The sequence below is a fragment of the Seriola dumerili genome, unplaced genomic scaffold (assembly GCF_002260705.1).
Source record: "Seriola dumerili isolate Sdu_G_001 unplaced genomic scaffold, Sdu_1.0 BDQW01000052.1, whole genome shotgun sequence".
Lineage (NCBI taxonomy): Eukaryota > Metazoa > Chordata > Actinopteri > Carangiformes > Carangidae > Seriola > Seriola dumerili.
The window spans coordinates 11,808,706-11,827,668 of record NW_019174307.1 but is presented as its reverse complement, the minus strand read 5'-3'; the positions used below and the strand labels follow the sequence as shown (position 1 = coordinate 11,827,668).

Sequence of the window (18,963 nt, the reverse complement as noted above, 5' to 3'; positions counted from 1 at the left end):
CACGTGATGAAGAAAAAACGTCAACTCTTACTTTTAAAACTGAGAAAAAGATTCAGCAATTTCCTACCACCAAATAAAAGTTCCTGGAGCAAGACACATAAACAACAAGCTGCAAATAACTTGCCATAAAAAGCCCATTTAATCCTTGAAAATTTCTTTCAATGATCTCTAGAAGACCCATCTTTTCCGAGAGCACCTCCTCTCCTAACACCTCTAACACCGTAACGTGCCTAACTAGCACTTACTATGCACTTGTAGTAATTAGTATTTACAGCAAGGTCTCCTACTGCACTGAAGCTTTAGTGATGCCCCTAACTTATAAGACACTTTAGATAAAAGCTTCTGCCAGATGAATAAATGTAAATGTAATGTAAATTTAAAGAGAGGTATATACAGAACAACAAAATCATGTTTTACTGTAAATATAAACATATTTTGTGTGACTTTAAAACAATGAAATGATGCAAAATACATTAAATTGACTACTATTGTATTTCCTGGTCACTGTCAGTTGTCCTCAATGTTTAATTCTGCTCCTTTTCATGCCATCTTTAGATCTTTGGTTTGGATGTCATTTTATGTGAGCCTACATTCCATATTCAATATTTCCTTTCTTTTGCTTTTCTAGTCATTCAAGTATGCCACTCACTATTCTGTCTGTCACTATTTTGAACCAGTAAATTTGCACATAACTTTACCAGTGGCCACTGTTTATTTATCCACCTTTTTTTTTCATATTTCGACCACCATTGAGCAACTATCAAGTTTCACTTTCTATTACTCTCTTGACATTATAGATACGTTGGGCTTGTACGTGCTTACCTTAAAGAGAAGATAACTCACAAATGTATACTGAACCTTTGAAAAAAAAATAAATGTTCCAGTTTAGATTTTTCCTTAATTAAACATGCTATTGGACTCTAGTGCTTAAGATGGGGTTATGGGTGTTTCTGTACAAAGGCAGCAAAGTGATATAAAAAAATGGAAAACAGTAAAGAAATACTTTTGCCATAGTTTATACTCTATGTGAAAGTCCTGCAGAGGGTTTGTTAGAGGGGTGTGGTTATTTCTCAGTATTTAGAGCTTTAAGCTTGTACTGTACTCCTCCCCTCCAGGACAAATAGCATAATCAGTCAAGGCTGCTCAGTCACAACTGTATCTGCAGGGGAAAAAACTCAGCTATTCTTAGACGTGCCTCTCAGACTGCTGATACCACAAGACAGATACACAATCCACACAATACAGAGAAAGTGGAGCACAGCTAGAAATCTAACATTACACTTGTGGCTATATATCCAGGGACAAAAGCCAAGCATCTGTATCATTTTAACTTTATTGACAATGCTCTATGTAATTCCTGGTCATTTTAGTAAATGTTCTTGGCTGAGAGATTTTTTCTATTGTTAGCATTTAGACCATCTGACCAAATGGGCAAACAAGGTCCTTCAGGGGAAACATTAATAGAGAAATTGAAAAAAATGCAATACGTGATTAAAATGTAAAAACTGTCAAACTGATTGACAGTTTTTTTTTTTTTTTTAGTACATCTAGGTTTCTCATTTCTTTCTCACGCTGGTAAAAGTTTGTTTATATCAGAAATATTTCTGAACACTGGAGTAAAATCAAGCTATACGAAGTGCCTATTAACCCTACAAGTGGCTATAGTTTCCAAACTAATGAACCAGGCACATCAGGAAACATTCATATTGTTCATTTTTGCAACTTACATGTACTTTGCTAGGCAGTTACAAATGATGTTGTTGTTCCAACAGGGGCACCAGATCATAAAATGCTCACATGGGTCAGTTTGAAAAGTACTGAGAAGCAACCTATGTAACAGAAGCCCCTTATGTTTAAGGATGGTATTAATTATTTTTGCTGGAGGACATGTTTTTTTAACTGTTGAGGTCATATTTACATGAAAGACAAGTCTCATTTTCATTTTGCTGTCAGCCATCTTCTTGCACATTCTTAGAATGTATTTCTATTTATAGGCTGTGGGTCTGTATAGAATTTGCGCTTGTTTATTGTTGCATTGAGAACTTAACACAGCTGCCCATCATTTTATTTGTGAAACGGTCATGGTGGTCCATGTGACATCATGCCATACATTCAAGTGTCGCATTAATTCAGTCACATCAGTGCAGATGTAACGTACACAATGCATGTGAGAGGTGAATCCAAGATTACCGCCTTGTGGTTGTATGCCTCCGCCAACCAGTCAAGTTGCAGGAAATATGGTCACAATCTCCCCTTCCTGGAGTTACCGTGTTGAATTATGGCCAGATGCTTTTTTTAGAACATTATGATGTCACTGTGAAGTTGACCTTTGACCATTCGGATATAAAATGTCATCACTTTATCATTTTATCCTATTAGACATTTGCGTTCATCATAATTAGCGTATGAATCCGTAAGTTATGGCCAAAAACAATATTTTGAGATGTCACAGAGATCTTGACCTTTGACCCTCTGATCTGTTCATCCGTGAGTCCAAGTGAATGTTTGTGCCAAGTGCAATGAATTACTCTCTAGGCATTCCTGATGCATCACATTCACAAGAGCGTGAGTTCACAGTGTCTTTGAACTTTGACCTTTAGCAATCAAAATATAATCAATTCATCCTCGAGTCCAATGAGATATTGCGTTCACGAGAACGGGACAGATAGCTCGACGGACAACACAAACACATAACACTTCCCGCCCTGGATATTGCCGGCACGTCTGCATAAAAATCAAAAGTTTAATTTCCTGGGGAAGAAAAGTACTTTTTGTCAACATTTCTAGGCTTCTAAGTTTTTCATTGCAGGTGATAACTTGTGACAAAGAAGTGTGCTCATGTATTAAAAGGTGTTCAGGTAGAGTAGAGCTGAATGCATGACTGGAGTGAAAGAAACAATGCTGGCTTTAAAAGCATCCACCTGTTAAAACCAAAGTGCTAAAAAAGCCTTGTGTTTTGTAAGTAAGAAAACTGTTTAAAACATGTTTAATTCATGTGACTCAGCCTCTACAGTTACAAAAGCACTGAGCTGCTGTGAATGTACTGTACAAGAAAGTGCATCAGCCTGCAGCTGCTTGATGCTTGTGTGATTTCTGTTGTGAATTCATGCATAGAGCGCAGTACTGTAAATCCCCTAGGTACTGTACTGTATGTTGGAAAAATACTCAGAGTCCTACTGTTACAGTACTGCTTCAAAGCACAAAACAGTGAGAAACACTAAAGCAGACACATCCACTTTTGAAAGCAGCAAAAAACATTACAGTAGTTCAAATTCAAATTCTACGTTTATGATGAGTGGGAACTCAGATTGTCACTTCTTTTTCTCCATCATTTATGAACTCTCCTTAAAAATGCATAACACTACACAGTAAAACCACTGCCAGTAAGCCATCAGGCTCTGGACTCTGCTGTTCATCATGTTTATGGTACATGACTTTGAAGCAAGTTAAGGGCTCTGTCTGAGCAAAGCTAAGTCAATATTGAGTTACCTTGCAACAGAAAAAAATAAAAATAAAAATATTATTACATATTGTACAATATAAGAAACTAGGTTATATTACACACAGAAATATTAAATCTCATTATACATATTAGTGGAAAAAAAAAATCAATGGTTTGATTCTGGGAAAGTGTATAAATTGAGAGTGAAGCCATTGACTGTAAACACTGTTGGGAATTTGGGAATTCTTCTTTGAATTCTTACATCAAAGAATATCTACATACAAACTGGAGGTGTTGCAATATACTGGTATTGCTGTGATATTTAAAAGGTGAAATATTAATATAGTGTAAAAAATGCACATATGATAATATTGGGTTGGCCGATATTAAGCCTTGTGGATCTTTTCTTTATCAGTTCATCAGGTTGCCTTTTCACTATTAACTCGACCATTCAGTGCCATTGTTCTTTTTGTATGCTTTTGTACGGTTATGGTTACAGACTCTCTCCTAAAATCATATTTGAGTCTAATTCATTTGCAAAATATGTATAGATATGGCTATAATATCGTTATTGTGAATTCTTTTGGCCACGACAATCAAATGTGATAAGAGTCTAAACCACTCAGATATGTAAAGAGCGATGCAGGGCTACTTACTGTCAGCACTACAGCCACTTTCCATCACACCATAGGGTGGGGCAAGGAGTCCAGCCATGAACTGATGATATTTCTATAAAAAATAAAGACAATTCCAGAACAAATCAATCATAACTGACCAGAAAATATCAATTACACAAATTTTGTGAACTAAACAAACCCAACACAAAAACAAAGAGTCCACAGCCATGCTTGTGGCTCTTTTAGGCTGTAATTAGGCACAGCGGTGCTATGAGCTCAATGCTAACACATCTTAGTTTAGCATGTCAGCATGCTAATTAGTGCTAACACAAAGTACAGCTGAGGCTGATTTGGGAAGGTATTTGATCAAATGTTATGGCAAATTCACACAAAACCACAAATGTCAACCTCGTGGTGGCACCAGAGGAAAAGTGAATATGATACATACTCAACACAAAATTACATCTTAACCCATTCAATAGATATTTCACTCTGGAACACTGACATCTCTAGAGCCGTGCAGCTAGCATGGCTGAAAAAGTAAAAACAGCAATGGTCATGCATTGTGTGTCATTTAATGAAGATACTGTATGCTCCTGATACTTCTGCGATATGTGATTTTTTACTCTTTTTACTGTACCAGATTAACTCCTTGGAAAAGCAGATCTATCACTTTAAATGATGCTGAAACACATTTCATGGAAATGAAATGTCTGTGGCTGGAAGTCGTTGTTGCATGTTATTTCCCTCTGTCTCTTCCAACAAGAAAGAAAAAAAAAACCCTTCTGTCATCATTTGCCTCCAGGATGTGAGGACAAGGAGAAAGCCATTGAGAGTTTGGGGTGTTTGCTGATATTTTGTCCTCATTAGTCCAGGCACGCAAATGTAAGTAGGGTTCAGTGAGAAATAATCACAAAGAGGGAAGAATACAAGATGAGTGGTTGTTATGATTTATTGTGAAAACTATGAAAACGTGAAGATAATACGGCTTAATTATCAAGAACATAAGTACTTACTCTTTCATGTTGTGCAAGCTGCAGAAAGCCACAGAGCAAACAGAGAATAGCAGTACAACTGTTATGTGTCTTATGCCATCGCTGCGCCCTGCAGCATCATAGCCGTTATGTAATGAACATTGTGCACTCATATAAATGTCAGGTTTTTGTTCATGACACTGGTGCGCAAAGAGGTCAATCCCACCGTAGCCATAAAGACACGTCAACCTTATGCAGCTTATGACAAGGATGTAGTGGGAGAGTACACATCTCTGCCAATGTGGAACCATTCTCCACGCAAAAACAACAACTGTCTAATGCTGGAAATTCAACATCCTGATCATCACCCAAATCTAATCAACTTATTCCTTTACTCAAGTTCTGGCTTTCTGCTTTTTAAAATGGAAATCTGTTCATAGGGTTTCACTGCTATATAGATGATTTCTGTTGTATTTATAGCAATACTGTATTCTCAACAGTGCCTCACTGTAGAAGATGTGCGGTTTAAGTTACTGTAGATATGCAAGGTATTTTGGGAAATGTTTCATGGTGGGAATAATATTACATGGTATGGTAATATTTTACTATAAATCTGATTATATTAATACTGTCATCAGAAAGCCATATTTAGATGGAAAAAAACAGAGTCAGCGATATTTTCCTTTTTTTTCCCCCTTCTCTTTTTTTTGTTTGTCATGTTTAAAACCTCATCACACTGATTATCCTGTAAAATTGTCTCATCTTTAAACTCAGTTTTTAAACGATTTGTCGAATAAGCCAATGGTTCAATATTATTTTGTCGTAGAAGTCAACAGAAACTTATTATGTGCCACAGAAGCTGTGTTCTGGGTCAATAAAAAACTGATTGAGGACCACTTAGTGACCGGCCAATTCTCTCTACTTTCCTATCTCCCGGTCAGAGGAGACCGAATGAAAGCTAGAACTCTCGAGCCATTTGTTCCTGGATGGTAATGTGCTCTCAGAGGTCATGTTTTAAATTCAATTCCTCCCTCTGAAGTCAGTTAATCATTTTAGCAACCCTCCTGGGGCACACAGCTTTTTTCCCCTCAATTAAGAAGTAGTTTAGAAATGTCTCAGTGACCTCAGTTTTTAAAAACATTTCCACGTCTCTACTTCAAAATAAGAACTGACTTCCGTTTTATTGAGATGCTAAAAGATCTAGATTAAAGTCAACCCCATACTCAAAACCATACTGAAAATCCTGTGGAGGAGGGATTTTTGTATACATGCAAACATCAGATTGATTCATTTTTTTGAAGTTAATCAGCGCAGCAGACATGAAGCCTTCAGAGAGTCACTTCAACAAGCCTATCTGTATTTGTTGACACTTTAAGGATTTAGGATTAGGGAGGAGCACTTAAACTGAGCTGCACATGAACAAATGAACTTAACCCCTCTGAGCCAATAAAGCCGGCCTCCCTGAGGGGTTGAATCCGGTGCGCAGGGTGGGGGTGTTGTTTTAGAGGGAGATTAGGACCATTGTCAGGTGTGTAAAAAGCACTCACTTCTATTTTGTTAGTAATGATGTCTCTGCCTCTTAAGACACACAATAGACCTGTTTCTACGTTTTACACCCTCCAGCTCACTGTAGACCGCTGCCTTTTCAGCTGTCATTTACCCTTTGTTTGTATATTAGTGTATTGTATCTTATATTTAGTTTTTTATTGCCGCCTCTATATGTAGAGTTAAAAACCATTAGTTGATTAATTGATTAGTCAGTTGACAGAAAATCGATAGGTAATTGATAAGTGATTAACTCGTTTTAATCCATTTGAATCCCAACATGCCAAGCAGCATGTAGTTTCAGCTTCTCAACTGTAATGACTAGCTGCTTTTCTTTTTTTATATCATTCTATATTGAAGATATTTTGGTTGTTCTATAAGACATATGAAGCTGTAGTGGGTTTTATTCATTTTTTTATTATTATATCTATTAATCAAGAAAAGAACAGAGGAAAGATACTCATGGGTCAAAGACATTCAGAAGTCTAAGGACTAGTGAGTATCTATAGTTGAGGGCTGGAGTCAGAGAACATTTTGCTTTTAAAAGTAACTTTGAAAAAATTAATTGACTTCATGTGCATCATGTCAAACTCATATTGTGCCAGTCTCCTATTTTCCTCTTTTCTCTTTATATTCATCTTATATGTTGCTTTAACAATTTTCAGTTATGATACTGATGCTGTCATGTCTTGCTATGTCTGTTTATATGTAAAGAAATATTATTTAATAGAAGAAGATAATGAATAAAGAAATAATCATCTGTAGCTGAAGCCATGCTGTTGTCTGTGAAACACTTTGAATTTGTTGTTTCAAGATATTCTAAAAAATAAAAAATAAAGTTATATATCATTATTTCTAACTACAGGAGATCCCTGTAAAATGCAATAAAACAAGACTTAAGACGAGTTTGTTCTATTTATGACACTGCAATGTTGTGATTTGATATGGTACTCAAATCAATACTGGTGAGCTGTTGTAACAGGTAGATTTAAAGCAGGTCCTGAGGATTTCACCTTCATTGTTACTTTGTCTATATTGAATTAGTAAATTCAATCCTGAAACCCAGGAATTAAAATGATGTTGGGCTCATTGTAACAGTTCAATTAATAGTTCAGCATTTTACTGGCTTACTTGCAGAGTTAGATGAGAAGATTGATCCCACTCTCAGATATAGGAGTGGTATCAATCTTCTCATCTAACTCACACAAGAAAGACAATAAGTGCATTTCCCAAAATGTAAAACTATTCCTTTAAACGAATCAGTCCTATTATTCACACATTGACCTTTATCAATTTAATCCCACAAGATTATTAGAGCAGTAAATCAGTTCACACTATATAGCTATAGCTAAACAGATAATACTGCAAAAATACTGGAATTGTGTGGTAATAAATACATAAAAGGCATTGACTGAAGTTTATAAGCTTTGTCTATAAAGGCATCAAAAACTAAATGTGCTTGCCATGTTTCCCAGAAGAGAAAATATGTATGACAATACTTCATGTCACAATAAAACAGCCACTGGGTGTGATTTGTGCAGCTACTTCCCTATTGTCTGTCACTTTATAACCATAACAGTGACAGAGATTTCCTTATCATCTACTATCTCCAGCTGTAGAAACAAAGCAGAACAGTGCATTACTTTTAGGAGCTTTTTGGTATTGCTAAGTTGTTACTACACATCAGCATTTATTGACAAAGGGACAGTCCAGAGTCAGCAACATGCCACACTGGGACTCACAGATACACTGCACACAATGTCCACTGCTGCATTAGTGGTGCAAATGTTTAATGAGATAGACCTTTAGGAGAATTCTACTGAGTCAGATCCTTCGACACAATTCGACAACCAGTGAGCGAGCACAATGATGTGGTCAGACAGGTTACCCTGTGTCCAACAAATAGCTGTTATTTGTATAAACTGATTTCATCACATTAGAAGATTGTGATCTGTTGCTTGGATTTACTCCGAGTGTCTGAGATGTGTTACAAACACTTCAAGAATTAAAAGGTGTTTAAAGTGAAATGACAAGACAGGTAGATGTGTAGTAGTCTAAATCTCATCACATCAAGACACTAGGAATAAAAACTCACATCCAATAGATCTGAATCAGAATCACTGTGATCAGGAACAAATTATTGATCCATGATTTCTAAATTCATCCAAAATTGACCCAAAATGTGAGAGTGAATCGATTTAAACTGCTGCCTGTATTTACAGGGCTCTAACAAAGCATAATCTCTAATGACAGCCTTAATTTGGGTTTAAGATTGTCATTTCTGGACTTTTCTCCTTTCGAGTCTTCACTGACTTCTGCTCTTTCTTGTACCTTTGACTTTTAAGTGCAATCGCTCATCTTAAGCACAATTCAAGCAGAAAATGTCACTGTCTAATGCTAACCCTATTTACAAATACTGAACATATATGGCTCTAGAAATGCAGGTAACATGATCCACAAATGACTAATTATACTTTTGATAATAATTTTGAATTGAAAAAGTAATTGGTATATACATTGGAGGTGCCATTTTCTGAAACAAAAGATGCTAACACAGTTTAAATAAATTATTTTTGATTTACGTGAGTAATATTCAGGTATATGTAGCTTCTCCAGAAATCTCAGAGTCATGTGGGTTTGATTGTGCATTCATCGCCACACGGCTCTTAACATAAAAACATAACATGAACATAAAAACGGGATGTCTGCAGTAACAGATGTGTCTTTCTGTTTTCCTCCAGTGAAGCTTAGTCAACTGTTGTACGTATTTGCTCTGGCACACTGACTTCACCGTTCACAGCAGCAGGAGAGCTCTCACATATCCCTTAACCCTGTCCTGCATGAACAATGTGTCATTTTTTATTACCCGTGTATCTTGTGTATAAAAACCGTGTAGCGACAGTCACCATGGTGTGAAAAACTGTTGAACATACACTCCATATCTCTATCTGATTTACATGGTTGCTATGCTTTAAGTGTGTCCACAGATAAGTTTTGTCTTATCTCTGTCATAACAACAGATAAGCAAAGATATCAACAAAAGTCATTTCAGTGCTTTTTCATTTCAAGCTCATCCTCAGTCTTTCATGCTTGAGCACATTATGGCTTTGTGAGCATCAATGTGCATGGATGCACTCTTGTATTTTGAATAATTCACCCCCAGATTACATAAGCGACTTAGTGTAAACTGTCCTCAAAGCATCCAATTATTATTTTGAACTCTTACAGGCACACTTCAGACCACTTGGGGAAACAACTGGCTGGAAGACCGTTTAATATTAGACTTCCTCTAAAACAGAAACAGTTAGAAAATGAATTCAAAATTTTCTATTTCAAACACAAAGTCTGAATTTCCAGATAGTTCTGCAACATAAGCAAAAAACAGTTTTACAGGACTTTTAATCCAGCAATATTTTACTTGCCCCAAATCCATTTCTCAAGAATCAAATGCACTGCTCTGTTCAAAAGTTTAAGAAAGATTACCTAAAGATGCTGGCAGCTTCCAATGCAGCCTACTGTGGCTGGCAATGACTGGAAGGTCCTCCACAACTTCTTAATCCAGGCATGTAAATCCAATTTTAAGATTCCCAGAGTGTCACACTAGTCATATGTAGCATGGTCCAACATGATCCACTAGCGTACCCACAGCCTGCACGCCACTCTGAGAGCAGAGTGAGCACACTGCCTCAGACCAGCAGAGCGCCAGTCAGCTGCTCATTTCTTCTGAGCAGCAGTTGCTAGGTGATTACTCAACTCCAGTCAGTGAGCACACAGGAGAGCATGCTCCATCTCTCTCTCTCTTTCTCTCTCTCTCTCTCTCTATGTCTCTTATTCTCTCTCCAACGAGTGATCAATAAGCACAAATGTAAAAATGGATTACAATTATGTCCCTGCTGCTTTCATCAGCTTACAACTCTTCAGGGAGACCTTTTCCTCTGTGGACATGACAGCAGAATTGTCCGGACCAACCCTCAAATGTACAGACAGCACCATCCACTATCCTGCTCCTATCACTGAGCCCCTGACTCTCAAGGACAGAGACCAGATGGTGTCTTATCTTTGACCCTGTCACTTATCAAAGACACAAGACAGCTGCATTAAAAATTGCTGAGCATTTTCCCACTAAGAAATTAACCAAAAGCGTTTCTAAAATCTACAATATCTCTATTTGATTAATGGCAGATTTGTTAGGGAATTTTTACACCACTAAAAATACAATATCCATCAATTTGTTTCCTTCATTATTACTTCATTTTGTGGCCCTGTCTTATAGAGGAGCCTTGATGTCAAAGTATAATTCTAAAACCTTATTTTAGTTTATTAGTGTATTTCTAATAACCATCATCTAATCAAACATAATCTAAAACTGTACATTGCATTTGGTGATAATTTTTATCAAACTGTCTTTATTTCTTTTCTTGTCCTCTTTATTTTTTCTCTATCTTCACTTATAAAATTAAGAGATGTGACCGCATAAAAAAGGATCACTTAACAAAACAGGCAAAGACTCTAAACATATAGAAGCTGAATGCAGAGGGGACTAAGAAACAGAGAGGCGGGACAGAAACAAAGACAGAGCAGGGGTAAATGTGTGTCACTGTGTCAAATTGGAGTCTCTGTCACTGTACTCTCCCGACTGATTGAAAAACCAAAACAGATCAGGTTCTACAATTTCAGGAAAAACGTGATGGAAAATAGTGCCTTGTTTTTGGATTTGACTTTGGTCATCATCCTGAATTTGGTGGAATAAGGGCTTGTACTGAACAGGCACCAATTTAAGACTAGACTGAATTATATTGTGCCTTTATGAGGAACAGTACCAACTCGTGGCACTGGAGGGAAGAACATATTCCATCTTCCTTGTTTCTCCTCATGTCACTCACAAATTTGATTTGATATTTGAAACTGATGATGTGGTTTAACTGGAAGATTCAGGTTCAACCGAGTTCTTTGCTACATTTCTCTGACCCATATAAATGTGTTGCTCTTTTCGTGTGTCTGACTAAAGCCTTAATTAATCCTGTGAAAGCGGTTGTAACACACTTTGACTTTAAGGGCTAAATTCAGAAGCAAACAAGACTTAAAGTCTGTGCCAGGAACTTTGTTAGGCTGTAATGCTCATTTTAAAGAATTTCAAACTGGTAAATAGATAAAAGTAAAGTAGATAAATTGTTACATGTATTGGACAAATTGAAATTTTGACCAGACAATTGCACTAAATGAAAATCAGGCACTCACCAAAGTTCACAAAGACCATGAAAATCAGCACCAATTTGCCAACAAGGTAATCTCTATTTAAACCTTACTTTCACTTGGGATGGTAATCAATCCAACGGCCACTGAATAATTTCACTCTGAACCACAAATGTAAACCTCACTAGAGGAAAGGTTGTTGGATCCTCAAAGCTAGTAGGATTCATCCTCTGGGGACCATGAATGTCTGTACAAAATTTCATGGCAATCTATTGAATAGGTGCTGAGATCTTACAGCACTGCCATCCTTAGAGCCACACAATAGCATGACTATGAATGAACTGACAACAATAATCAGCAATGCCAGCTGCCGTTTTTATCCTGTTAAAAATGTAGTCCTGTTGTATTTTACAGGTTGCAGTTCAGATTCCAGCCTTTTGATGATGTAACGGCTCTGTGAACAGAGATAAGGGAATAAAACACAAATGTTTTTGATACAATCTTCCTGTTCTTTCCGTGCACATATCCGCTGTACACTTGGAGGGACTCTGGCTCTGGCTGTGACATGGTACTTGGATGTTGAACAGCCAGAGAATTCATGTGGCCTTGTTTTTCCAACCCCCTCCACCCAATCCTCAGACACCAGAGGGCACGCTGCGTCCCTGCCACTTCCTGTTCATCAGCTTTCCAGGCTGTTTCTATGGACTGATGATAGTGTCACACCAATCTCCACTCCCACACTCTCTGCTGAGCCCCCAACAGACATGCTGCAAGCATAAACACACATGCAGAATACATACAACCGCAAAAATCTGTAGTGCTGTTACTCAAAGCATGTGCAGTAAACATGCCTAACAACTGTCCTCCTGTGATGTGAAATTTGTCACAACTGATATACAATAACAAAGCTTTCTGTCCAGGCCGCACACATGCTGACATGACTGTAAAAGAGCCACCATAAGACCTTAAAAACACAAATTACAATTGTGTTGTTTCAATCACGGTGGCCATCGGAAGCAGGAAACAAAGTGAAGAGAGAATTGATGATCAAGCCATCTAAGCTTCAGTCAGCGTGCCTCTGTGTGTGTGTGTGTGTGTGTGTGTGTGTGTGTGTGTGTGTGTGTGTGTGTGTGTGTGTGTGTGTGTGTGTGTGTGTGTGCTGAGCTTGGCTCATGTCTGCTGTATTAAACAAACAATCAAGCACACGGCTGCTCGTTCCCAGTAACAGAATCCAGCTTCTGTCACATGCAAAGCTGCATGAAAGCCCTTATCGTAGTGGCTGTCAGCAGCATGAGAAAATAAATATTAAAGTTGCATGCATGAGTAGTGTCCAAGGGCCACTTGTACAGGCAGAGAGTCTTTGAATGCGCACATATGCCACAGTCACATGCAAGAAATATTGAAACAAAAATATGCATTAGCTCTATGTACAGCACAAAAACACTTTTACAAACAATGTTACTTTAGGAGAAAACAGGAGAAAGATATACACTGAATAATTGACATGGACAGCCATGAATAAAAAATAATATCCATTGGTTCATTAGGGCAAAGCTGTGCTCACTCTGGCATAGTTTTGTAAAAGTGCTTGGCCACAGGCAGGAGGACAGATCTGTGTGGGAGGAGGAGGTGCATAAGTTTGTTTCCTCGGGCTAGCTCTTCAGCAAAGCAGGGTAAGTGGTACCTTCCCCTTAACATCACTCCTTTACTATCTCTCTCCATATCAGCTGGCGTCAAGGAAAATGTCTCTGTTCCCCCTGGTTTTCAGGGCTGTAAGTGATGAGAATACTAATCTCACACAGCTAAATGTTTCCATGCATCACAAAATGTAATTCAGCTTTAATAAAGCGAGTCTGAAGTAGCTGAATTTTATTTATTTCAACAGTCAGAAAGCAATGCAGGGAAGGGCAGGGCCCAGGGAAGTTGGTGGCAGTTTGTAACCACAGTTCATCACAGTCTGAAGTCTGATGCCACCACTAACAAGATTCAAGCAATTTTTCTACACTGCGGTAAAACTGAGAGGAATAAATAAGCACAATATCCAGGCAAAATAATTTGCCATAACTGCTGCAAGAACAACAAATTGTAAAATACCAGGAGCAAGAGTAAAGATTATCTGTCAACACTCTGATTATGTGAGTTTTGACTCGATAGCCCTTCAGTCACAGTTTTGCTGACTTGTGAGACAAGGGCAGCTCAGCACTTCTAACAACAGAGGATCCATGTATCGATGCTAATGCTGTAAACTTTTGCCATGGTTTTTGGCTGAAGTACATCTGGAAGCACTACTGAGAGCAAATGGGAGTGAATGTCTCATTTGGATAACCTGTGAATCAACCTGAACTGCATGAGTGATTGAAGTGATGCAAACATTTTTAAAGAGGAAACATTAAAGATCCCCTCCAGACTTGTTTTAAGATAAATAATAGTACTCTGCTTGGAATAAAAACTTGTTTATGATATGTTTTCTCTCCATACATTCATAATTACAGTTTAAAAATCTTAAAATTAAAAACTACTCTTCTCCCTTATCAAAAATGTTTTTAAATTTTGATTTTCTTTTTTAAAAAGAAGAAATTAATATGTAAATATCATTTAATGAATAGAGACAAGCTGATTCCTATTTTACTAAGAAGGGTATGAGCACTGTATTTTTCAGGTTCCCACATCACACTTGTGTAAAAAGAGAGAAACTTTCCCCGACAGCAGACTCATGTGAAAACAGCCCTCTAGTGTCATACATCATTCTGCACACTGAAAATCAAACATCCAAGTGAAGAAACAATGAGCAAAACATATTTTTGAGTGGAGCAGGACTTTAACATGAGACAGTGATAACACTTTCAGAAAAATGACTCCCCAGTACAGTTTAATTTAGGTCCTCTAGCAAGTGAGTTGGAAGATGTCACATGACTAGAAATTATTTATCCAATGCTTTCAAATCTAACTGAAAAAAAAAAAATCAAGGTTTTACTGCACTAGTTAAAATTTGTCATTCAAAAATGATTTTGCTTCTTCATACCAACACAGTAGAAATATAATTGTAACTATACCAGATATTTTCCAAAGTAAATATCTGTTAAACATTATGCGCCAAACTACATCTTAACACAGTCACTTCACACAGTGTCATTACATTATATAACAAACAAATCCACAGAGATTTGAGGACAACATACAACAATCTGGGCACCAGAATCAGAAGCCGTAAAATCTCATCTGGAACAAACCTTACCGAAGAGGTTGCCCCAGGGCAGAGGTGAAATGTGTAGCCCAGTAGTATTTCCACGTGATCCTCAACACACGTCCAGCCAGGATTAAGTATCCCGTCACACTGCAGCTGGCCAGTGCGTGGACACAGACACACTGATCATAATTTAACACGCTTGTGCGGTGCCCTTCAGTCCCAGAGGAAATGGGCTGTGTCTCTCAGGAAACCAGCCCAGTACAGAGGGGGAGCTGAGAGAGGAGAGGGGCTTCTGCACAGCATGACACCAACTAACCAACATGAGCAGGAGATGGATAAGAGAGTGGTGCATTGGGACTGAGGAAGAGCAACCTACTTTAATTTGTCCATGCACAATGATGCTTCTAGCATCTTGTCACAATGAATCCATACTCTAACATATATTTAGTATAGTATATTTCATATTTGGCCTTTCACAGCAAGATATACCTCTATAGTAAATTTTATGTTATCAGAATAAAGGATCTGTCTTACACTTGTGTTGGGTAACTACTGAAACAATGCACACAATAAAGACATCAGTAAACACTCCAGGACCAGAGAGTTGCTTCTCAGCACTGTACTTCCATCTAGTGGTCAAACGTTGTAAACCTCCTACACCCCGATATAAGCAATACTTTTGGACTGCTTACACACAAACTTTGGAGCAGAAAGGTTACAGTGGACAGCTCGCATTATTCCTGCAGGGGGCCACACAATAAAATCACAATCCTCAGTCCACTAATCCATACGACACTTTGACTCTACACCACCTACGCTTTGGCTTGTGCTCAGCTCAATTCGTCACAGTTTTCACATTAGGCATTTCATTTCCAACAAGAAAAGGCTAAGACAGGTGGCTGTTCCCTGGCTTAAACCAGCCTCCTCCGCGGTAGATGAGAAAATTAAAGGAAAAATGTACAGTGATCTGAGCTGCCTTTAAGCGACCAACTCAGCTGTTATGGATACACTTTGCATCTGCAATCAGTGACTAAAACAGTGTAAAGAGTCATATTTTTACTTGTAAAAATTGTAATATTATACCCGTTATTGTACATGTTTCTACAGATAGGATTCTTGTTTCATTATGGCCTCATAATCAAAAGTGAATTTTGTTTCAGTAAAAAAATGAAGATCCATCATAGACTCAGACGTCTCTAGCCAGTCTCATTTCATTCCAGAAAATGACGTTCAATGCATGTTTTACATTTTCTGTTCCAAGAAATTGCACACTTTATGTAAGATTTCTAATGTTAGTCCTCTGACTAAAAAGAAACAAAATAGACATCAATGATATGACTCTTTAACTCACAACCTTTCAGATCTTCTGATGTAAGCACTTACCTTGAGTTTATCTCTCAGATGTGTCACCATTTACAATGTAGCCAGAGAATTTCTGTAGTCTGATACATCTACAGATGGAGCAGACAGAAGTACTCACCTCCCAGAGAGACCTGAACTCCCTCTGTTCAATGCGTAGGAGCTCACTGATTTCTCGTGTAACAATGGTGGCATGTCGGGGGGTGTTATCCAGGATCGACTCTCCAAACGCTGTACCAGTCCCCAATGTGCATATAGTAACAGCATCCTATCACAGAAACAAAGATAGTACCCTACATGGATCAACCCTTCATTAGAATAAAACATCCAGCTAGACAAGAACACTGTGCTGTGCTAATGTAATGTCCTTATTCCTCAAGAAATAATGCTTTTGTGCACTGCACTTGAGAAGCAGTGCTCTGCATTGATCAGATCATTCTCAAAGGTTAGAGGCAATCACCTGAACACTTGTGTTAGATAGACGCACACACTCCAGTCTGCAAAGAAATTACTCCAATCAGCTCCCAGACAAACTTAGGCACATGAAGCTGCAGTATTAAAAATATTCAGCAATGTCTAACAATAAAATGCTCTTTATAGCCCACACTCCGAACAAGCTTGGATGTGGATTCTTTTGCATGTGTGATGAATTTCAAGTAGGGGTTTACTGATAAAATAATTCAAGTCTTCACAGAAAGATGGAAGGAGATGGTGCAAATTTAAAGAATTAACACATTTATTTTAAGAAACCTGAGCACATGCTGATTTGTGATATGCCAACAGGCTAGACAGAAGAAGAGCGCTATTCCCACCTTTAAATCTCATTTGTTTTACCATCTTTGAGTTAAAACTGGAAATCATATCATTTGTACCTGATAACTTGACGTCTCAGATACTTTAACATCCAGGGAACCGGAGAGGACAGCATACCAGTTGGTGCCGATGTCTCCTTGGCGATACACTGAAAAAACAGTTTGAAAAAACATGTTGTAGAAAACCAACTGATTACGAGAAACATCCTTATTCATTCTAATGAACTATTTTGTGTTCAGATATGTGACTGTTTCAGAGCTTGTGTTTTGACCTACGGGTGATGCCTTTCTCCAAGCACTCATAGAACCCACACAGGCAAATCTGCTGCAGCAACCTGGGGTGGAATCTCTCAAAGGCCTTCACATTTTTCAGACGTGCAAGAATTATGTCAACATCTTCCCCTGAGCGCTCCGTTGGTCTGGGGAAATAAAAAGAAAAGGACAATTTTCAGGTAACTGCCAAAGTAAATGTACATGAATCATCTAAGAAGGTTGAGGAGTCTGCACCAGCACCAAGCGGTAGCGTCCGGGGCTGAGAAACAAAGCCAACACAGAATTGATATACACTGCAGTTCCTCGAATGGCCACCTGAGGCTGGCTCCAACAGCGAGACTCTCATAGAAAGTTGCCAACTTTACAACAGAAATAATCATGTTTACAGTCAGGTACAAATATGGTTTTGGTCTGTATAGCTAATTTCCCTAACTAGGTAACTGACTAGCAGAACGTGAAGAAGTCGGTGCTCCTATTTTTTGAGGTGAGTGAAATTCTAGTATTATTTTTGTTTATATGTTAGCACTAATTAGCCGGCATGGCGTCTGTGCTCACCTTACCTGGCTTGTTAGCTTCGCATGTTAACTAGCTAATTAGCCTTGGGTTAGCCTTCGAGCAAGACGCTCATCTGTGCTAACGCTGTCATCGGGGACGTTTGCTTTATTACATCCGTGTTCGCTTGCCAGAGTTATTAAACCGCTATGAAATCTCGGCTCCGCACACGCCCCAACTCTTCGCCCATTTGGGATTAGCCGGTAATAGGGCGGAGTCGGCCCACTCCATGGCCCACTCTGAGCGTCAAAACCGCCTTTCAGAAACACATGGGTGACGTCACAGAAGCTACGTCCATCTTTATAGTCAACGTTTTAAAAAAGCGTCCTTTAGTTTCATGTTAAGCTCAGTGTGTTATCACTTGTACTTGCAAAGTTGCAGCACCTTGGACAGAAGGTCATACTCCACAACTATAGTCTGATGTGCTTTCCATGAGGTCAGACAAATACTGTGCATTGACAATAGAACACCACATCCATTAAAGGTGGGTTTAATTACATTGATTGGCTAACATGAAACATCCACTCTAAGTGACAAGTCAGTCACTATATCAAAGCTTTCAGAAAAATCTCAGTTTTCCAGTCGTAATTACGACGTCGATGTGGTCCTATCTATAAGCCTGACACTCATAATTACAACAACTCTGAAATGACATGAATGAGGCAAAATCACTTAAGACTCCTAACACATCTTTTCAACTTGTCCCATTATAGCACACTATATCAAATAAATTCTCTCCATTAGTCCACAGATCAGAACAGGCAGTTCTGAAGGGTCTGAAGATTGAAATAAAAACTTTGTGTCAGGGTTTAGGAGTCAATTTAGAAACTCATCATCAATAAAAGTTTTTTAATATGAAAGGTCACACAGAGCCTTGTAGTAAAATGTATTTCATTAAGTCCATTTGTTAAATTGAAAAGATTGACACAGTTTTTGATTTTAGCAACAAACAATTCGCTGTTTGTTTGTAGTGGATCGTGCAAAAAGAAAATGCTTTCAGATAAGCATA

At 38.1% G+C, this 18,963-nt stretch overlaps 1 protein-coding gene across 3 annotated transcripts in view; it reads right to left on the bottom strand.

The window, feature by feature from the left end:
• rapgef4 (Rap guanine nucleotide exchange factor 4) overlaps nucleotides 1–17,504 on the bottom strand; it is a 31,659-nt gene extending 14,155 nt beyond the window's left edge. For 2 of the 3 annotated variants that reach the window (XM_022740386.1, XM_022740387.1), the window contains exons 1-4: nucleotides 17,406–17,504; nucleotides 17,190–17,278; nucleotides 16,439–16,585; nucleotides 4,099–4,171 (exon numbers count right to left, since the gene is read on the bottom strand). In XM_022740386.1, coding sequence (XP_022596107.1) covers nucleotides 4,099–4,156 — 58 coding nt within the window. In that variant the 5' untranslated portion in view covers nucleotides 4,157–4,171; nucleotides 16,439–16,585; nucleotides 17,190–17,278; nucleotides 17,406–17,504. Of the gene's footprint in view, nucleotides 1–4,098; nucleotides 4,172–15,006; nucleotides 15,077–16,438; nucleotides 16,586–17,189; nucleotides 17,279–17,405 lie in introns of those variants that run through there. The other variant, XM_022740385.1, reaches the window with a different exon arrangement.
• Nucleotides 17,505–18,963: the final 1,459 nt, after the last annotated feature.